At 61.1% G+C, this 21870-nt stretch overlaps 1 protein-coding gene across 1 annotated transcript in view; it reads left to right on the forward strand.

The window, feature by feature from the left end:
- LOC119093545 (polypeptide N-acetylgalactosaminyltransferase 2) overlaps nt 1-21050 on the forward strand; it is a 45497-nt gene extending 24447 nt beyond the window's left edge. Inside the window, exons 5-15 of the mRNA XM_037216510.1 lie at nt 61-128; nt 2784-2849; nt 5786-5907; nt 10070-10245; nt 11572-11675; nt 13763-13878; nt 15679-15782; nt 15985-16111; nt 16592-16675; nt 17712-17828; nt 19105-21050. Of these exons, the coding sequence (XP_037072405.1) occupies nt 61-128; nt 2784-2849; nt 5786-5907; nt 10070-10245; nt 11572-11675; nt 13763-13878; nt 15679-15782; nt 15985-16111; nt 16592-16675; nt 17712-17828; nt 19105-19254 (1234 nt within the window). The 3' untranslated portion in view covers nt 19255-21050. The remainder of the gene's footprint in view (nt 1-60; nt 129-2783; nt 2850-5785; nt 5908-10069; nt 10246-11571; nt 11676-13762; nt 13879-15678; nt 15783-15984; nt 16112-16591; nt 16676-17711; nt 17829-19104) is intronic.
- The last annotated feature ends 820 nt before the right edge of the window (nt 21051-21870 follow it).

Here is a 21870-nt window from a genome sequence, read left to right on the forward strand (position 1 = left end):
CGGCCGACTCCGACAAACGGCCGCGTCCTGCCACTGCTGACTGCGTCTGCCGGCTTTCAGTGTGCTGAACCGCAGCCCCGAACACCTCATCAAGGAGATCATCCTGGTGGACGACTTCAGCGACGCACGTAAGACCCGCGCCCGCCCCTGTATCCGCTGGCTGGCGGACAGCGCGCGCCAAGGGTGTCACTGGCGCCCACGGGCATCGCGAGCTCGCATTGGATTGGGGGGGGGGGGGGGGGGGGGGAGCGACCGGCGCCGAGCAGACTGGCGCTCGGGAACCCACGACCACCCGAGAACCCATGAGCGCCCGGGAGTCCACGACCGCTCGGTCACATAACAAGCTCACCGCCGCCGTGTTAACGAGCCGATCCGCCAGTGCTGAAGACCATTGATGTTTTGTTACGAGCGTTTTCAAAGCCAGCGTTTGAATGGCCCGATCAGCTGTGCTGTGATACGGCACACCGGTTTTTTCTCGGATGTCGGCAATGATGTCATGGATGCTCAGCGCGAAACCCACGTTACGTTACGCCCAGGACAAGCTACTTCAGACAACCAAGTGGACACAGGCGCCGCGCCGTAACTTAAGTGCAGCCGTCACCAGCATGGCGTGTCCAGTCGTGCTTTATATTTAAGGCGACAGCCCATTCACATAACCTGCCCGAAACAGGTTAACGGTTTTCGGTGGCAGCAGCTGCTGCATTTGGCCAGCTCATGCATATCAAAAGTCAATTCGCTACCTCGAGGAGCGCCTCACTGTTGACGTCATGAGCTTTCGGCGAATCCCGTCCTTATGGCTTGGCCTGGTTATGGCGCTTACCACCAACAACGGACGTCCTCAGCTGCCATTGCAATCCAGGGCGGCGCGTACCGGAGCGGCGACGGCGGCCGGGCGGTCCGCCGGCTCCGTGACGTGTTAATATGCCAGTCTGACGGGGGCCGTCTGCGCGAGCGACGGCCGAGCGGCTCGGAACTGAGCCGTATCGGACGGACGCGCGGAGGGAGCGTGCCTCATCAGACGGACGGACGGAGGGAGCGTGCGGGGCCGCCGGTGGCGAGAGCGAGACTGCCTGGCCGCCGGCACCACTGGACCATGCACTTGCTGTGTGGTGGCGGGCGTGGTTGTCAGCCTCCGGCAGGTGTCAGTTCGGCGAGGCTCGCCGCGGGTCGTTGGCGATAGCGCTGGGCGGATCCTGCAAGCCGATGCGTCGGCACCGGGAAACGGCCTCGATTTGGATCGATTCGTGATCTTCCAAGAGCGTCGTGTCAGGCGGATGCGGGCCCCTGAGGTACCGACCCTCTTCCCGTGTCCCCAGTCCATCCCGTCGGCGTCCTCGGTGATCGTTGGAAAGCGAAGAGCGGCTGGCATCGCCAGACGCGCGCGTCGCGGACAGCGCCGCACGCCACAGCCGGCGCCAGCGGGGACCGACCGCTGTCTGAGCGTCAGCCCCGCACCCGTACTGTGCCAGCGACGCTGGACGGCACGCACCGCCGCGCACCGCCGGGGCTTGCCCGGCGAGCGGCCGTGCCGCGGCTGACGCCGGCCGCGTCCGGCCGCTCAGAGGCGGACGCCGGCCGCGTCCGGCCGCTCAGAGGCGGACGCCTGCCGCGTCCGGCCGCCCAGAGGCGGACGCCTGCCGCGTCCGGCCGCTCAGAGGGCGGACACCGGCCGCGTCCGGCCTCTCAGAGGCGAACACCGGTCACGTCCGGCCGCGCAGAGGCGGACACCGGCCGCGTCCGGCCGCTCAGAGGCGAACGTGGCCGCATCCGGCCGCTCAGAGGCGGACGCCAGTCGCGACCGGCCGCTCAGAGGCGAACGCGGCCGCGTCCGGCCGCCGCGGCCGGCGGACTCCACTCGACTGCGCCGCTCGGAGAGGCAGGTCACCGTCAGTGTATATCGGGTGGACAGCCGACTGCTCCGGCCGTGCATTGTCCGCCGGCACGCGATGCCCGGATGGCGGCCCATTATTCATGCTCCGCGTGACGCGCTCCTTGTACAACATCGTTGATTGGAGTAGACTGAGGATTTCCAACCATTCTTAATCAGCTGGTCTCTTTTGTCATCGCAGGTTTCATGCATTCCGTGTGGCGAAGCCGTGAACGCCTGGCATATCAGCAGTGCTCTAATAAGTGCAGTCCGCCGCCCTGCCTGCCCGGGGAGGCGCGTGACATGTTCTTAGTTACAATGCATGGTCGGAGGGCGCGGCGGGATTATTGGGAGCCGCTGCCCGGGCGAAGGCCGTGTGGGAATGCTGATCTGAGCGCGAATTTACGGGACGCCCTGATGCTGATCCGAGCGGAATGTGGATGTGCTGATCCGAGCGATATGTGGATGTGCTGATCCGAGCGAGATGTGGATGTGCTGATCCGAGCGAGATGTGGATGTGCTGATCCGAGCGAGAGGCAGATCCACGGGGGCGTTCCGAGCCAGCGTCGTAGGTTTGCGTGTATGTCATTGGGAATTTACGACGCATTATCATCTGAGGCCATATGGCGTCGTCTGCCTCTCATCCTGGCGGGAAGGGCGGGCGCCGCGGGCAATCGAACCACGTACCTCTGGTTTCCCAGACCGGTATCGAATGTGTGGGGTATCTGTCCCAGCACGTTGTGTTCGCTGGGGAGGGTGTGTGAGTCATATGCGCTCCAGCCGTCCGCCGTCGCGCGCGAACATTGTGTTTGGCTCATAACTGCCATGTCGCATGGGGCCCTGCTTGCCTGACCGTGGACGGTGGTTGTGGGAGCCGTCAGCAACCCAACTGACCTGCGCTGTTGTTTTCTTTCAGCTGAGGACGGCATAGAACTGGAGAAAATAGACAAAGTCAAAGTGCTACGCAACGACAAACGTGAAGGTAAGGCCAGGGCGGGGCGCTCGCCAGGATGGCACTCAAGTTTGGTTCGACCGTGTTTATTGCGCCGTATGTTACAGTGTTCCTCAGTGACGTAGGCGATTCCCATGCATCTATTCTACACAAATAGCTACGGCGCGATGATGGACGGCTCGTGTGGAGCTATAGCAGAACTACGCTGGGTATTTCGGGCGGAGGCGTGGGGTACAGTCGCCGCCCATGCGTTTACCTGTCACGTGTCTGGACAAGGGGCGTGGCGGTACTCAGGCATTGCCTCGAGGAACTTCATAAATCGCACCGCTGAATTACTGCCCTGCCCTTACCCACGACAGCCAGCCCACCAGCCAGCATGACGTCACCTGGCTGACGCCGACAGCTGTGTTTTGTAGGGCTTGAAAGCCTTGTCCGGCCTTTCGTCGCGAGCGGGGCGCCAACGGGCGACGGCGGGTCTGACGCTCTTACCGCCTTTTAAAATGCGTGTCTCGTCGGTTTACGGAGGTGAAAGGGACCGGGCCTGCTCTGTGTGTGGGGTCGTTTGGGGGTGACGGGATTGGCTGGCCCTCTGTTACGTCATGGTCCGTGTGTGCCGCGCGGCCCGGCTGGCGAGACATAGGTCCCGTTCGCAAACTGATAAGGATCACTGACCCACCGACGGCACGTGGCTGGAATGTGCTTGTGCCATCAGTTGTCTGTATCAGTCCCCGAGGACAGATTGACCCTGAGTAGAGGCATTAGAGATTGGCTTAGTTGAATGGCAGTTTCCTGTCCCACTGCTAGACCTCGGAAGATCCGCATACGGGGCGCCAACGCTGCAGCAGACGTGACCTTTTAGGTGCCAAAAAGCTGGCCGTCTACCTCAAATTAGCACAGACAGACATTTTTAGCGAGCAAGGCCGTCATCGAGCCGAATGTTAACATCTGATGGAGGTTCTTTCGGTTCGGAACACAGCCCGTCACGCCGTTCGCGACGTGTCTAGCTGGTGGGCTGGAGCGCCCTCGAGGGCGCTGAACTTCCCATGCCGGGCCCCAGGGGGCGCTGCACTGATGGCGGGCGGCGCGGCGGCCAGGCCGCCGGACACAGACGCTGACAGAGGCGCCGGCGGCCCAGCGGCCGGGCCGCCGGCGCCTGTCAGCGCCAGAAGCGGGCGCACCGGGCTTCTGTGCCGCTCACGCCCCGTTTGTTTATTTGCGAGGCGCTCTGCACAAACAGCGTCTGTGGGTCCGCTGCCGGCGGCGCGGCTGCGAGCCCCGGGGGTCACCGGCGGGTCATGTGTCCAGATGGCGTGCCCCGGTGTCTCGTGTCCGCCAATGATGGCGTCACCGGCCCCGCCCGCCGCCAGCGCTGACGACACCAGGATTGGAGCGGGTGCACATGTCAATGGGCCATCGATTAGGCCACTGATAGTGATGTGTTACAGTGGGGGTGTCACTTTTCAGATTGAGTTCTGGTGTCGTGCGAGTATCGATATCGGGTGATGACATCTGCCAATCCACGATCAGTTGTACTGAACAGTTGTCTGTCGGAATATCTGTTTGCCTTTCGCTTGGAAGTCCTTTTGGCGGCGTGTGTTCCGCTTATACGGTGTGACAAATTGCCCAGTCCAATCACGCCACCGCAGCCCGCTATCTGGGTCCACGTTAGCTGCAAATTGGCATCGCTTGTGTTAAGCTATTACGCTATTACGTCACGTCCTTTCATACATCCCATTACATTCGTGTCGGCGCCTGCCGCGCAGCTGGGCAGCAGACCTGCTAGCCTTGGGCCCTGTCTGGCTCAGAGGCAGCGCTCGGGCCCGCTAGCCTCGGGCCCTGTCTGGCTCAGAGGCAGCGCCCGGGCCCGCTAGCCTCGAGCCCTGTCTGGCTCAGAGGCAGCGCTCTCAGCCTTGCGGGTCATCTGAGCTTCGCGCGTGCACTGGCTGCCGGCGGCGGCACATCTGCGTGGCTGCTGCGGCGTCGCTGCCGCGTCAATCCCCGCGGTCGCTCGGTTAGCGCTGTTGATGCATCCGGATCGGCGGCGACCGTGCGCTGCGCGAGCGGTCGAGCCTGTGATGGGTTTGTTACAAAAGTTGGAGACGTAGACCGGCGTGGTAGACCAGCCGCTGCGTTATGTGCGGTGTTCCAGCGTTGGCGCGCGGCCGACTTTGTCCGGAGACCTTTTCCGAAGCCAAAGCTTTGACGCGCCAGCAGCTGATAGTAGCAGCGCCATTTACGTGAGACCGCATTTCCAAGAAGCGTCGTCGGTTTCCTTCCGCTGCGCTGGTGCTTGGCCAAAGGCGAGGCTCTCGGGAGCCCGGGTCGCCTTTCAAACCGCGTCCTTTGTGCGGCTCTGGTCGTCGCCGAGATCGATGACGCAACTGCGCGCACTTCGACTGCCCGTTGTAGCGATCGTTACCAGGTGGACGGGCCCGCTGAACTGTGACCTTTGCGCCCGCTCGCGCCCGCTTCACTTCTGACACCACTTTCGGCAGACGTCAGGGCCTGAAGCCAGGCCGAGTGCCAGAGTTATGTGGAACCACATTGGCTGTGATTTACACGGCCAGTGGCGTGTGTGTAGCTCTGTCAGGCGGTTGGGCCAAGGTTTGGCGACTCTGTTGGCGTTGGACGATCCAGCCGCGTGTCGCCGGGTGAAGTGCCGTCTCTGGAGTGTTGCGCTGATGTGAGCACGGTGCCGCCGAGGGAACAGGCCGTGGTGCTCAACTGGAACCCCGTGTGTGGCTTCTGAATAGTCCCTCGCCTCAACTGTGTGCCGTGCCTCAGGTGTCACGAGGTCGCGTGCGAACGGACCTGCCGTCACGGACGCCACCGCGCCGCGCTTGGCGTTTCAGTGTCGTGACGGTGGCGCTGTGTCCCCAGGTCTGATGCGCTCGGTGTTGTGACGGCGGCGCTGTGTCCCCAGGCCTCATGCGCTCGGTGTTGTGACGGCGGCGCTGTGTCCCCAGGCCTGATGCGCTCCCGCGTGAAGGGAGCCGACGCGGCCACGGCTCCGATTCTGACCTTCCTCGACTCTCACTGCGAGTGCAACGAGAACTGGCTGGAGCCAATGCTGGAGCGCGTGGCGGAGGTGAGGCGGCGAGCCCGGGCCGGCCGCGCGCCGCCGAGCGCTCGGCTGGCGGCCTGGCACAGGCGCACTCTGCTTGGGGTCCTCTCGGCCGAATCCCTGCTGAGGGACTTGGGAAGGATGCGCAGATGCGACGCAATGGAAGGCTCCTCCATGCTGATCCCACTTACACGCCCCACTCTCGCAGGTGGACCGCGCTGTCGCCGGTATCGCGCCGCGCCAGGGGGCCCGAGCTCCCCCTCCCCCTGCACGTCGCCCCCATAACCTCGCCGTCCTCGGTGTTCCGGCGTTACGACACCCCTGTACACCTCACGCCGTCCTCGGTGTCCCGGTGTTACGACACCCCTGTACGCCTCACGCCGTCCTCGGTGTCCCGGTGTTACAACATCCCTGTAACTTCACGCCGACCTCGGTGTCCCGGCTTTACGACACCCCCTGTACGTCTCACGCCGTCCTCGGTGTCCCGGCTTTACGACACCCCTGTACGCCCCACGCCGTCCTCGGTGTCCCGGCTTTACGACACCCCTGTACGCCTCACGCCGTCACTCAGCGCAGGTCCCGAGGCGTCAGTGGCGCCTCGCGCACGGGGCGCACGTCCGGGTCGTCCCGTTCGGTCCCAGTCAGACCCAGATCAGCGCCGGGGGCGACATGCTGGCCGCTGTGCTCTCCTGACTCGAGGTTTTCGGAGGCCCCGGTCCCGGGAAGGCAGGGGAAGAGGTCTCCGCCTCTTCCGGACGGACCCTGTGGTGACGCCCGACTTGGTGGTAGGGCTCGGACGTTCGCCTCGACTGGACCCTCGCGTTGCGGGGGACGAAACCCCAGTGGTGGGCTGCCCCGAGCCATTGGCTGGGCTTCCGTGCAAAGAAATGTTGACAGATTGTCCCTGTGGGTGCCATTTGTGCATAGCTTTGAGCCTTTTGCTGTTTATCAAACATGGACTCCAGCTAGGGCGAAGGGCTAGACAGCAGCTAGGAAGAATGGCCCGGGGTGTTAGCATAACACCGCAGCATAGCGCGATGGGGTCTGTGCCATTGTGAGATCTGTTATTAGTTATTTGTATCAGATATCCACGTTTTAGTCAGGAGTCCACGTCGGTTTCAGTGGCGCTGTTAACGACCCAGTCCAGGTCGGAGCTTTCGGCAGAGTCCACGCCATGTCCCGAGCGGGGGGTAGGACTCCGTTACACACCCACAGCTGAGGTCAGGGATGCATGCCATGCCATGCCATGCCATGCCATGCCATGCCATGCTTCCAGCTGGTTGTCAGCGGGGGAGGGGGGGGGGGGCGACAAACGCATAGCCGTGTTCAGAGGGGGGAAGGGGGGAGGGGGCGTGGGCGAGACGGAGCCGGGCGGCCCGCGCCCTGATCAATACCAAGGGGCCGCGACCTGCCGCCTCACATCGCCGCCGCCGAAGCGGGCGCCGCACAATAACAGCCGTCACGCACCTACGCAGCATCGACCACCGGCTCCAACGAGGTCGTTACAGCGGGCCACGATTGCGGGCGGCGGCTCTGGGGATGGCTGGAGTGTTGTCGCCCCCCCCCCGCCCGCGTTCAGCGCCCGCAGTGGGGTCACTTCGGCCGGGGGCCAGCGGCCGTTGTGTGTCGATAGCGCCAGCGGACGTGAGTGGCGGCGGCACTTCCCGGTGCAGTGGTGGGCTCGTGCAGGCGATAGCTATGGACGCTTGGCGTCGGACTTTGCGGTCGGCAGGTCGGAGTTTAAGGGCATGTCAGGCGAGTGCCGCTAATGACCCTGCCGACCCACCACATCGATAAGCAATCTAGTGATTGCTAGTTGTTTGCTTCGCGCGTGCTGTTCGCCAATGATTCGTGCAACGTAATGCTGGTACGAAGCAGCGTTGCTTTACCTTTGACCAGCTGACGCTCGGTAGCCGGGGGCCAAACGGTGTGATTGTGCTCAGGCGGGCACTGACTGATGTGTAGCGCTCCACCCTGGGCCTTTCTGCGTGTTTGCACGAGTGTACCTTGCCCGCCTGTAGTTCGGCGGTGAATGGAAATGGCAAAAAAGTGGTGACATGGCGGCATCAAACACCGGCGCCAAACGCCGCCAATTGTTCACAAGGCGCCCAGCCACGCCCGAGTGGCGCCCGCAGTGTCGAATCAGCAGCGTCCGCGCAAAATGTCGTGCCTGAGGCCGACCGTTGTTGGCGTTCGTTTGACGGGCTGGCCAGCGTTGTGGACTCGTTCGCCGTCGGGGGGTGGCGTCGGTCGTTTTCAGTTGGCGAAGACCGGCACGGACGGCCTTGCGCTGTAGAGGCCCCGCATGGGCGCGCTGCATTGATCTGTTCCTCTCCTGGGGGAGGGAGGGAGGGAGGGAGGGAGGGAGGGAGGGAGGGATGGAGGGAGGGGGGAGGGAGGGAGGGAGGGGAGGGAGGGAGGGAGAGAGGGAGAGAGAGAGAGAGGAGAGAGAGAGAGAGAGAGAGAGAGAGAGAGAGAGAGAGAGAGAGAGAGAGAGAGAGAGAGAGAGAGAGAGAGAGAGAGAGAGAGAGAGAGAGAGAGAGAGAGAGAGAGAGAGAGAGAGAGAGAGAGAGAGAGAGAGGAGAGAGAGAGAGAGAGAGAGAGAGAGAGAGGAGAGAGAGAGAGAGAGAGAGAGAGAGAGAGAGAGAGAGAAGAGAGAGAGAGAGAGAGAGAGAGAGAGAGAGAGAGAGAGAGAGAGAGAAGAGAGAGAGAGAGAGAGAGAGAGAGAGAAGGAGAGAGAGAGAGAGAGAGAGAGAGAGAGAGAGAGAGAGAGAGAGAGAGGAGAGAGAGAGAGAGAGAGAGAGAGAGAGAGAGAGAGAGAGAGAGAGGGAGAGAGAAGAGAGAGAGAGAGAGAGAGAAGAGGAAGAGAGAGAGAGAGGAGAGGAGAGAGAGAGAGAGAGAGAGAGAGAGAGAGAGAGAGAGAGAGAGAGAGAGAGAGAGAGAGAGAGAGAGAGAGAGAGAAGAGAGAGAGAGAGAGGAGAGAGAGAGAGAGAGAGAGAGAGGAGAGAGAGAGAGAAGAGAGAGAGAGAGAGAGAGAGAGAGAGAGAGAAGAGGAGAGAGAAGAGAGAGAGAGAGAGAGAGAGAGAGAGAGAGAGAGAGAGAGAGAGAGAGAGAGAGAGAGAGAGAGAGAGAGAGAGAGAGAGAGAGAGAGAGAGAGGAGAGAGAGAGAGAGAGAGAGAGAGAGAGAGAGAGAGAGAGAGAGAGAGAGGGCCGCGTGGGAAGCGCTGCGCTGATGGGTCTCGGCGAGCTGCGGCTGGTATTGGAGAATACGACCGGCTGAGTCTCGCTTCGGACAGGAAGTTAACGGACTTACTTGTGACCTGTAGCGAACTGGGGGCCCTGGAAAGTCTGTTAATCATCTTGTGGCCACTGGTACTAGCTCTTCTCCGGACCTGGCCCTTTAGCTCCACCGACGATCCGGCCATCCTGTGGCATTCCCAGTGCCGTGTGGCGCGGCTCGTGGCCTTTTTTGAAGACTGCCAGCTCACGGACGTAATTTTCCTGGCGTAATTACTCCTGAAAAATTTACCGGCTCATCGTCCTGTCGAAATTGCTTTCCGGCGTCGACGCGTGCGTCTTGGCTGGATTATGGTCTGTCCGAGTTCGTAATTAAGAGGTGGCGTTTGATTGCTGTTTGCACCAGGGGCTAATTGACCCGTTCGTTGCACGGTAGCTGGCCACTTTGGACGTTGTCACTGTGCTATCAGCGACGAGACATTGTCTCTCGGTATGTCAATGACGTCAATGTCGTGGTGACCTTTTGTGATGACGCAGACATTGAAATATGCATTGAGATTGTGTCCAAGGCGATTATCGCACATTACGTGGCCTGGCTATTTTCGCTACACGTCACCTGGCTATTTTCGCTACACGTTACTTGGCTATTTTCGCCACACGTTACCTGACTGTTTCCGCCTCGCGTTCCTGGGGTGTTCAAGTATGACGTCGCTCGGGGACTTGTAATGGCCATGTGAGCCTCGGTACAAAGCGGATGACTTTTCCCGGCTGGTTGTGGATCTGGAGCGAACGCTTCTGAATCAGAATCTGAATGGTTGGCGTGGCGCCGACACATGTAGGAAATATGCATCGAAATACAACCACCGTACCTTCTGTTATGTCTGTGCCACGGCTCAACCTGGCGTAGCCTTACGTGACCTGACCTGACGTGACCTGACCTGATCCACAGGACCGGTCGCGCGTGGTCTGCCCCATCATCGACGTCATCTCGATGGACAGCTTCCAGTACATCGGCGCGTCGGCCGACCTGCGCGGCGGCTTCGACTGGAACCTGGTCTTCAAGTGGGAGTACATGACCGAATCGGAGCGCAACCTTCACCGCGCCGACCCCACTCTGCCCATCAAGTCAGTACGCCGCCAGCCGCCGGGCGCTGGTGTGCTGCCGCGGGCGGCGCAGCGGCTGATGTATGGATGTTCGGGGCCAGGGACCGGTTTTTCACGCTGAGGATGGGTTTTCCCGGCCGAGGTTCATCTCCGTGGTTGGGGGGAGGGTGCGGCGTCGGCTGGCTAGGGTTTGCATCCGTTGCTGCGTTTCGTCGCGCTCTTTTCCGGCTGTGTTCTCGACCGACTCGATCTGGTCGCGTGTTCTGGCCGTCATCCGACTGTCATCAGGCAAATGAATGAGGCTGCGAGGCTGGGGCGGTCAGGTGCGTGGCAACCCGCTGGCGGCCGTGCGGTCGCTCCAGTTCGTTGTGGAGACGGGCGTGGCCCGAGCCGAGTAACATGACGCGGAGTGGCGAACGCTGGCGGTCTTAGATTTTACTACATGAGCATGAGTAACATTGGTATGAGCGACCTCTCGTCCATAACCCCGACATGGCTCATTCGTCGAAAACCGACGACTCGAAGTCCGGGGTATTCATCAGCGGCTCGCTTGGCTCGCGTCACGTGACCTGTGGCCGCTCACCTCTTGCGTGCCTGCAGGCGGCGACTTAAAATTGGGCGTTTTTGTAGCTTTGTGTGACGAACTGCACCATTCACTGGTGTCGGTCGCCACCTTGCGCACGAAGGAAAACCGCCGTCCGTGGGTCTCGTGAAGCGCAGCATGACAGTCGACCGCCCATGTGATTTACCCCGTTTGACAGGTGGCGATGTGTATGACTCGGTCCTTGGCGCTTGACGGTCGCTCTGACCGTCTAACTCTTTCCCGCGGGCGTGCCATCGCCGCCGGCACTGCCCCTAACGCCCTGCTGTCTGCCGATAGGCGCCACGCCCACTAACTTTAAGCTCTTTAATGGGCGCGGGGCTCGGATATAGCCTGCTTTCCATGCAAAGTGGCCGATAGATGTGTTTCGTGTGCCCGCCACCTGCATAATCTGACGCTCCCCGTCCGGCTGCGGCCCGTTCTAGCCGTGGCATCCCCATCTGACGGGCATGCAAAGCACGGGGGGCCTGCCAAATCACGTAGGTGCGGAGAGGCTCACAGTTCACAAGGCAAGGCCTTTCGTTCTCGCGGTGGCCCACTGCTTCACGTGCGGTGGGCTTCCACCCGGGCTCGCGGTCAGCCACGCACGACCGCTCCGTGCCGCGTGTCTTGCGTTTGAACGCTGGGACGCGCACTGCCGGACTGGGCGTGCTCGGCCGGCGCGCTGCCGCCTGCTCTGGCGGCGGCGCCGTCCGCGCACCCCGTGGACAGGACCTGCGCTGACGCTTCGCGCCCACCGCCGCCAGGACGCCGATGATCGCCGGCGGCCTCTTCGTCATGGACAAGGCCTGGTTCGAGAAGCTGGGCCGCTACGACATGAAGATGGAAGTGTGGGGCGGTGAGAACCTCGGTGAGTATGGCGGGGCGGTAAGAACCTCGGTGAGTGTGGTGGCAGGTGAGAACCTCGGTGAGTGGCGGGGTGATGAGAACATCGGTGAGTGGCGGGGCGGTGAGAACATCGATGAGTGGCGAGGCGGTGAGAACGTCGATGAGCGTGGCGGGGCGGTGGGAACCTCGGCGAGTGTGGCGGGGCGGTGAGAACCTCAGTGAGTGTGGCGAGGTAGTGAGAACCTCGGTGAGTGTGGCGCGGTGGCGCCGACCGCTCGCGGCCGTCGCTCGCCCCGGGCGCCCCCGGACCCCGCGTTCAGACGCTTGGACCGAGGTCAATGTCTCGGCGAATGGGTCGGAACGGACGCGGGCGGTTGCCTGGCTATGTTTAGCGGCCGGTGCAGCCGCCGGAATCGGTTCCGTCACGGACCGGGCGGCATGCCGGGTGAGCGAGCCGGGCGGAACTGGGCGACATATTGTTGACGGCGATCCGTCCGGGCAGCCGCCTTCTGACGTCCCCGCCGCATGCAAGCCGCCCGGACGGACGCACTGCCAACGGGTGCAACGCGCGTTGTTATAGGTGGTGGTGCGGGCGGTCTTCGTTACGAGCGGGTACTTAAATAAACCTCCGTTCCGGCCTTGAACGCAACGAGTTTGGCTTTGTCGCGCCAGGCCGAACCTTCGCAAGTGGGTGTGCATGTATACAGCATGGTAACTATGGCATAGCAGGTATGGCTGGACTCAACTCTGCGTTCGCTCGTCCGTGGCGTACGCTCGTCTGTACGTTCGTCGCTTCGTTCGCTCGTCCGTGGGATGTTTCGCTGAGCGGTTTGTACGCGGTGATTCACGCTGGACACAGCACTCACTGATTGCACCGGGCTTTACCCCGTGCTGTCGTGTAGTGTACCTTACTGACGGACATACTGATGGTTGCGTGGAATCGACCGTATACGGTAGCTAGCTCTTCGCCAACGGCAGCTCACTCTTTCACTTCACCGCGGTGTGAGGCCCGCGCAGCACCGGCCCAGCCTCGGGCCGTCCCCCCTGGGACGTCCCCCCTCGGCCCGTTCCCCTCTGGCGGCCCCTCCTCAGGCCGGCGCTCGAAGCCGGCGCTCGAAGCGTCGTGTGGTGGCGGCCGTCGGAGGGCTGCTCTGCTGGCCTGCCGTGTCGCCCGTTATTGGCTCGCCGGGAGTTCGTTACCGAGCCCGCACGATCGGCCGTCACCGACCACCGGTCGGCGTGACGTGAACGCTCCAATGGTCGGCCGCCGCGCCCCGCTCGCCGGCGGCAGCAGCGGGGGCGGGGTGCGGCAGGGGCCGCCACGGTGGGGTGGAAAGGGCTGTGGTGTGACTTTCGGGTGTGGCGGCCGCTGAGTACACCAGTGAGTTGGTGCCGAGGGCTGCACCGGTGGTCTGGTCGGTGGCGATGCCTCGGTGGCGCATTTTGTGATGATGCTGTTGTGCTCTCGTCTGGCCAGTAGGATATGCCAGCGTACTATGGATGTGCCGATGCCGGGGTGTGCCGATGAAGACGAGGTGGTGTGATCCGGCGCGCACCAGTCCCCCTTCAGTGGGGACGTTCTATTGGCCCGTGTTAGGCGTGTGCCGCATCGATGCCCTGTTCAGTGGGATGTGCCATGGTTTCCGGCTGCGTGCGGTGTTCTAGCGTCCAATCCGTGTCATACTGCCTACCGACTGCCCGCCAGTCATGGAGTGAAGCGTGCGTGTACGGCGCTCGTTAGCCAGGGACCCTGTCTGACCCGCCGCCGTCCTGCTGCCGTCCTCCGCGCTTCCCAAGCCCCACCGGCACCTGGGGTTCCGAGGTTTGTTTGTCTTCACACCTCAGTACTGTCGCCTGGGTCGGTCGGGCCCTGGGAACTGGGTCAGGACATTTAGGTTACCGCACAGACAGGCAGGCAGCAGCGTAAGTGGTGGTCGACCGAACGTGCTGGTGACCACTGACGACGGAACGTGTGGGGGGGGGGGGGAGGCGGCGGCGACCCCTTGCCCCTCCCGTGCGTCGGCGAAGGTTTCGTTCCAAGTGTAACTGTTACCCTGGAGCCTGACCTGACCCAGCACCGCTGACCTGACCTGACCCGGCCGCCGGCAGAGTTTTCGTTCCGAGTGTGGCAGTGCGGCGGCTCTCTGGAGATCATCCCGTGCAGCCGGGTGGGCCACGTCTTCAGGAAGCAGCACCCGTACACCTTCCCCGGCGGCAGCGGCCAGGTGAGTGGCAGACATCGCCGCCAGTCGGCACCGATGCCGCTCTGACAGCTGCGGTCTTCTGTGAGGTCTCCCAGACGTCACTGGGGAAAGGCACTCCTACGTCCTCCTTGTGATTGATCGGCGTATTGAATATCTCTTTACTTAGCCTGCGCCTGCGTTCTCGTCACAGACATCGCCTGGAGCCCGTATGCGGTGTATTGATTGACCGTGAATCAGCCGTGGAGCGGCACTGCCTCCACTATCACGGTCGCAGCCAGCGGCTCCTCTCCGTATCGCGGCGTGTCAGTGGCGGACGCGGAGCTGCAGCCAGACCGTGTTGGCGTGCGGGCGCGCAGACCCGACAGACTCGCACGCGGCCGCCGCCCGCCGAGCTACGGCAACGTTGTGTGGACGCCCACTAGCGCGCGGACGCCGCCCAAAAACACTGCAAAGACGGCGCGGTGGCGAGCTTGGGCGCCGCTGTGTGCGCGTGCGTCGGCGCTGGCACGGGATTAGAGGCAGCTTGGGCGCGGCGGACGCGATGTTGTGACAGACGCTGGGGCGAGCGGCTGGCTTGAGCGCGGGGGGCGCGATATTGTGACAGACGCGGGGGCGAGCGGCTGGCTTGAGCGCGGGGGGCGCGATATTGTGACAGACGAGGGGCGAGCGGCTGGCTTGAGCGCGGGGGCGCGATATTGTGACAGACGCTGGGGCGAGCGGCTGGCTTGAGCGCGAGGGACGCGATATTGTGACAGACGCTGGGGCGAGCGGCTGGCTTGAGCGCGGGGGGCGTGATATTGTGACAGACGCTGGGGCGAGCGGCTGGCTTGAGCGCGGGGGGCGCGATATTGTGACAGACACTGGGGCGGGCGGCTGGCGTGAGCGCGAGGGGACACGATATTGTGACAGACGCTGGGGCGAGCGGCTGGCTTGAGCGCGGGGGGCGTGATATTGTGACAGACGCTGGGGCGAGCGGCTGGCTTCAGCGCCGGTGGCGCGATATTGTGACGGACGCTGGGGCGGGCGGCTGGCGTGAGCGCGAGGGGACACGATATTGTGACAGACGCTGGGGCGAGCGGCTGGCTCCGCTGGTGCCGTGCTGACGTCCACAGCAGCCGGTCGGCGACGCCCGCTCTGTGAGCCGGGCGTTCGGACCACCCGCTGCTGCTCTGTGAGCTCTTGTCCGTTTGTGGCGGATACCTCCAGTTGAGAACCGGATGGCGACCGCGCATTGTCCTTGTTAGCTGTGCCATCATTATGGAACAGAGGTGGACGGCCGTGACTTTTTGCGGCGGTCTATTATCCCGGATCAATGACGTACGGGTACATCCATTATTGTTAAGCGAAAAGATAATATTGATGACAAATGATTTTTGCCGTTTTCCGGTTCGCTGGGATCCGGGAAATCTCCGCGTCGTGGTGGGGATTTGCTTAAATGTTTATGTGCCGATAGATGCCATGACGGAACAGTGCGGCAGTTCGTTCTGTGTTACATGCTATGGCGCTGGTTCATGCGTTTCCGTCCGCATGCGGGGGGTAGCAGCCCATGCCTTGGAAGCTCTTACCATGACCAGCCTCACTCCTTCTGTCCAGCCTGTTCCAGCGTGCTCCGCATCTGTGGTAACTGACGGTATCATGAGCCGACTGTGGGAGGACAAACATCCTATAATGACTGCAGTGACATCTTGTGGTACCCGTGGCAAGCTTATATTGACAATGGTGACCTGTTGTGACTGAGGTGATATCTGGTGGTGACGATGGTGGCCTGTTGTGGTGACCATCGATGATCTGTGCTTCACCTCGTGACCCCTGTCCCGGCAGGTGTTTGCCAAGAACACGCGGCGCGCCGCCGAAGTGTGGATGGACGACTACAAGAAGTATTACTACGCTGCGGTGCCCCTCTCCCGCAACGTGCCGTTCGGCAGGTGAGCGGTAACTGCGTATGCGCAGCGGCATGGGCGGAGCTACAGCCGTCGGCAAACGCTCCGCGGCGTGATGTGGGGCGGGGTGACGTACATACGGTGCCCCGTCGGAGCATACATTTTACCCATTACGCTACCGCCTCGTACGCGACATGATCCGGCAGCCGGGGTGAGCCCGTCTTACCGCACCTCCGCCCTGTTCCAGTATCCGAGAGCGGGACGACCTGAAGCGGCGGCTCCAGTGCCACCCGTTCCAGTGGTACCTGGAGAACGTCTACCCCGAGCTCAAGGTCCCAGACGTGGGCGATATGGCGTTCGGCTCCATTCAGCAGGTGCGGCCGCGCGGCGTCAGCCCCGCTGTCAGCACCTCCGGCCATCTGTTGGGCCCGTGCTCGCCACGTGTTCGCCGAGACTGCTAGCAGATGTTCGCCTTGCCTGGCGAACGCCTCTACCACCCTCCCCCGTCTGCGCTCAATCATTTTATACAAGCTGCGCAATTGGGAGTGGTGGGTTTGCTGTCCCGACCAGAGCTTAACAGTCATTGAATATTTCTGGATCAGCCTGTCAAAGACGTAAACGTGCATTGCTTAAATGTTTAAAGTAGGTTAAAAATCATTTAGGATGTGCATCGCTTGCAGTCAGCGTGTCTGCACGCGTATGCAGGTTCCGCATGGGTGTTTTGGAGGCGTTGCATCCTTGAATGATCTGTGTCCCACCCCGCGAGACGGATGCCTTCTGCTCCGGCGCACACCGTTCATACCACCGAGTTGTCAATTGGGGGTGCTGGTGACATCTCTTCGGCGCTGTTGCAGGGCCACATGTGTATCGACACACTGGGACACATCATCAACGGCACAGTTGGCCTCTACTCGTGCCACAACGGCGGCGGTAACCAGGTACGTCGGGAGCGGGACCTCACGTGGGTAGCCGGGTACGCGGCGCCGTCCTGTGCCAGGTCACAGCACTCCGCGACCGCCGAGTCGGGGGAGCGGCGCCCACTGCGGCAGGTGGCGCGGCACGCCCGCCCCGTGTCCGTGTCGGCCGCTCGCGTGCCGGGGCGCCGCTGTGCCGTGACCGGCGGTGGCCGTCCGGCCGCTGGTGATGACCTCGCGGCCGCTCTGTGGTGATGGCGGTGCGGTGCCCGCCGCCGGTCACGCGAGAGGCGAGCGCGGTGTTGATCGGACGCCAACCGGCCATGCCACCAGGCTTACTGGCGAGGAGCGCAGACCACAGAACTTTGTCTCAAAGCTCGGCGGGCGAAAGCTATAAGGCGATTGGCGGGACGCGCACCGGGTCGTTGACCTTCCGGGGCACACTATATTGGTGTTTTTGTGACATGACCATGTTGTCCCTGCGGCTTACTGTAAGCTGTCGAACTTCCACCCTTTTTGCTTGCCGTGTAAGTGCTGCCATCTGCCGCCAACCTCTTCAATCCAGCCATACGGCAGGGCGCAGGAAGGCACCCTCTTCGCGATCGGTGCTGACGGACGGAAGGTGGCGGTAGTGTCGCGCCGGACATAGGTGGCCCACCTGCAAAATCTCATAGGCGCAGCGGGCTTCAGGCCCCCGCCACTAGAGGCATGCTTAATCCTTTCGGGGCCAGATCTCTCGTTTTTGAACACAAATTTGGCCCACGCAAGCTGTTTAAGAAGAATTAATTAACTTCGCACCCTTAATAATGTCAAGGGGGCCTGTCGGTTCAAATCGTTGAGCTTCCTGTCGCTTTTTTCGAGGCTGAATGGATAACGCCACCTGTCGAAAACCCGACCAGGCGTCAAACGGCCCGCCCACGCATACCTGGCCAGGCTGACCAGCTGTCCGGGCTGGCGGTCAACATCGTGACACGGCAGCTGGGGGTAGGCGAAGGCGCCACGTACGGGCCTCACGCCCTTCGCTCTGCGCGGTGACGTTGAGTGTCTGTCTACGTTGCAGGACTGGTCGTACACGAAAGAGCAGACGATCCGACACCGTGACCTCTGCATGACCTTGCTGGAGGGCACGCCGGGCACGCCCGTGCTGCTGCAGCGCTGCAAAGGCCACCATAACCAGGTCTGTGTCCACTGCCGCTGCTGCTGCTGCGTGGTTGGCGGGGCGCCAAAGTGTCCAAGAGGAGTTTGCGTGACTGGCGGGGCGCCGCAGTGTCCGAGAGGAGTTTGAGTGGCTGACGGGGCGCCGCGGTGTCCGAGAGGAGTTTGTGAAGGTTCCAGAGGTCTCAACCGGTGGGATTTCCCCGAAAGGTTTACCGTGGCGCTTTGTAAACAAGAACTGGCTATATATATTGTGTGTGTGGAGGATGTTGTAGAAGTCGTGTGCTCTGACGATTTTTTGGAAGAAGGTTGCAAAAGTTGCGAGGTCAACAGAAATCCTGCGTACCATCAGCGCGCATGGCACGTGTCGCCTACCCAGGCATCGTGTCCTGCGTACTATCAGCGCGCATGGCACGTGTCGCCTGCTCAGGCACCGCGTCCTGCGTACCATCAGTGCGCATGGCACGTGTCGCCTGCTCAGGCACCGCGTCCTGCGTACCATCAGTACGCATGGCACGTGTCGCCTGCTCAGGCACCGCGTCCTGCGTACCATCAGTACGCATGGCACGTGTCGTCTGCTCAGGCACCGCGTGACACCAGCGCTGCGTTCACGCGGTTCCATTGACAAATATGTGAGAAGGCCTGAGATACGGCGTATCCTGGAAGGCTTTGATTGGCGTTTCTGATGGGTTGTCCGGCCTGGTTACGCCGAAGCGTTCATTCACGGCGTGGCAGACTGCCTACGCGGCATCGCTTGTGAGGCAGCGATTAATCACGCCGCCTGAACTCTTTGTTATGTTCGACACAGGCCGCGGTGGAGAGCATCCGGTTCTGAAGGGATCCCCCCCCCCCCCCACCCCCACACATATATAAGGCCCCGCAGTATACTGAGCACGGTCGGGCCGTGCCGGTGGGCTGGTGTCGCACTTCGTCGGGATGGTGTGCTGCAGTCGTCCGTACTGCAGGAGCGATGTCGGCCACATCGCTCAGGTCGTGGAATGCCGGGCGCTACATATTGCCCCTGCTCTCAGCTGACCGCGGGCTTTGTGGGCAAGTGGTGTGGTGGCAAGGAGTCCGTTCTCAGCGTAAGACCGTCCTCACCAGATGAGCATTGACTGGGGTGTTTGTCCTGAGGGTCGGCCGATGCCGTCGGGAACGCCCTACTGGCATTGGCTGATGAGGGAGTTGACTGTGACTGACGACAGGCGAGCGTCACTGACAGGCGCGCGTCACAGTGACTGCCGGCGCCGGTCACGCCGGCCGTGTGCTGATCCGCCCTCGCCGCCGGTGTGTTTCAGAGGTGGGAGCGACTGGACGGCTCCATACGACACGTGCTGTACGGCCTGTGCGCCGACTCGGGCCTGCCCGCCTCGCGCGGCGTGGCGGCGCAGCAATGCGACAGCTCCGCCCACACGCAACTCTGGCGCTTCACAGTCAACCAGATCTGACCGGCCGGTCACGCTCCGCTGGCGGAGGGTCACGGACCAGTCACGGACCAGTCACGGACCAGTTACGGACCCCGGTGGGCGGCGTAGTAGGGACTCGGTTGTCGCTGTGGCGTGACTCAGTGGCGGCTCGGTCGGACTCATGGATGGCTGGCGGCTCAGTGAGTGTTGACTCGACCACGCCGTAGTCGCCGCTGAGTCACCTCCTCGTCTTGGCGCAGTCACGACACCGCGGTCAAGTCATCACCTCCCGGCGCAGTCGTGTAGCTCAGTCACAGCTCAGTTAAGATGAGTCGTAGCCCAGCCACGGGGTGCGGTCGCGGCTCGGCCACGGCCCAGCAGCGCTTTCAGAGCATGTGATAGCCCGCCCGGCGCTATTTCTGGTGGCAGGCCGCTAGATGTCACTGGTGAATCAACGGCACAAGGGATCGCCAGAGCACATGTGACAGGGAAATCGTGGATCGCGGAGGCCACACGGCTGGCTGTGCCTCGGATTCAGCGCTGAGCGGACAGGTTCGCCATTGTGGAGATTGTCCGACGCATCATGACATCTGTGTCGGTGGGTCGTCACTAGATGTCACTAGTGCGGCCGACGGCTCGCTGCGTTGGAGGCTCATATCATGGCGCCCGGTAGATATCAGAGGTGTGTGGTGATCAGGGTTAGTGTGGGATGTTGTCGTCGGATGGCAATATTTGTGGTTCATGTGGTTCGTGGAGCGATTGGCTCTGTGCCAGACCTAGCAGCCAAAACTGGGGGGATCGAAGCACGCGGATGTCGGGTATTGCGTTGCTGCGCGTAATTCCCGCGAAGTTTTCAAATTGCGAGAGACGCACGTGTGCAGTGTCGTACGGTGTTGAGTGTCTCACACTTTGAGGACCTCGCACGCAATGAGCCGTAACTTAAACTGCACGGTACTTTACGCTCCTAGATCCCCCCAGCCATAGGCATGCCCAAGTTTTTGATAATGCTGGGGAGGCTGAGTCGGTAGAGGAGAAAATGGTGCGTTTGAATGCGCTTGGAACTCGATGACGTGGCCGTCGATGCGATGAATTTGCTGACGAAAACTGTGCGCGGTTGGATTACGAACGAGCAACGGTGACTGGTGTGGAACGCGTCAGCTGTTTTAGAACAAACAATCGTTATACAATTTACGTGAAACGCAGGTACCACACGCATGCAACAATCCATATGTGTAAATATTTACTTGGAAGAATTATTTTCAGCCGATGGCGCTTTTGAGTGTTTCGTTGTCTCCTTGGCTTCGCAGGCCCGTGTAACGAGTCGGCAGTCTCTGAAGCCTAGCGTTCTGTAATTTATTTTGCCTGTGATAGTTTTCTGTGCGCAGTTCCTGAAGCACGCTTGTTGCCTGGCTGTCTGGCCAAGTGCTGTTTAGACGACTTGCAAGGCGCCCAACGTGAGAAAACTGCTTTGCCAATGATTGTCAGGAATGAGACCGAACTGCTGGCATAAGTGGCAGTCATTTTACGGGGAACCAGTATCTATTTACACCGTCAATGATGTCGTCTCTGTTTTCGTACATTTTCTATGATTGTTTTTGTACACTGTTCTGATGGAATTTGCCTGCGTGTGTTTTTCGACATGGGATGTTTCTCACTGGTGTACGGAACACGCTATGTCGGTTGTTGCCTGTGACCCGACTCATTCCTGTCTTGCTACCGCCAGTCCTGTTTCTGTGAAACCAAGGACTCTTCCACCTTTGGACTCGGTGTGACGCGAAGATTACCTGGGCTCATGTGGCCACTCGCACGTTTCATACAAATACATCGGATACTAGCGTGCCGGCGTTTGCTTGCGGTGGAACTAATGAGAGGCCTTCTCGTCCTCCCCCCAAAAGTCACGTGTGTGCTCTTTATTTGGACGCCTGCCAGTTCACAGCGTGGTGCCGTAGTGCCCGTGGTTCCCAAAGTGTGCATTGCCCACCATTAAAGCGAGTGACAAGAGCAAGACGGCCGAATGGAAGCAGAGAACATCGCGACGTGTAAATGCTTGTCCCGTGGCGTTGTTTGCGAAGTGATCGACGTTTCTAAGAGCAAAATTAGATACAAAATCTGTTACCGGTATCTGCTACGTAAAAACGAAATGTAGGCTTCATGTAACTGCACAGGCTGGACGTCCCCTGCCGCAGGCATTCTGTCACGTCTTTGCATTTTGAAAGGAGCCGTATGAATTGATGAATACTGCGGTGTAGTGACAAACTGCAAACGGCCGTTGCTACTTTGTTGGGCAGTGGCATGTGTTCAGCAGCGTTTATGGGATAATGATGTTAATGGTGATGATGTGATGAATTATATTGGCAATGGTAATGGCGCGGCGATGCTGACGGACATGTGCCGAGAGTACAACACCGCAGGCGTGGCGGTGGTCAGATCGACTCCTTTGGGATAGATCATGATCTTTTTCGCCTTCCTTTGGACGACGACGTTACGTTGGCCTTATCGCGCGACCAATATGAGTATCACTCACCCCTCGACATTGCTGCACTGGTTTAATCTCGCTTTTGGCGGTGTTCCATCTAGCTAGATTTGAATGCATAACATAAAACCCACTGTTTTGCACTGGCAGCGTAAGCTAATAGCGGCGTTTGACCTCCCCGACCT

Source organism: Pollicipes pollicipes, unplaced genomic scaffold (assembly GCF_011947565.3).
Source record: "Pollicipes pollicipes isolate AB1234 unplaced genomic scaffold, Ppol_2.1 Scaffold_4002;HRSCAF=4701_pilon_pilon_pilon, whole genome shotgun sequence".
NCBI classification, from domain to species: Eukaryota; Metazoa; Arthropoda; class Thecostraca; order Pollicipedomorpha; family Pollicipedidae; genus Pollicipes; species Pollicipes pollicipes.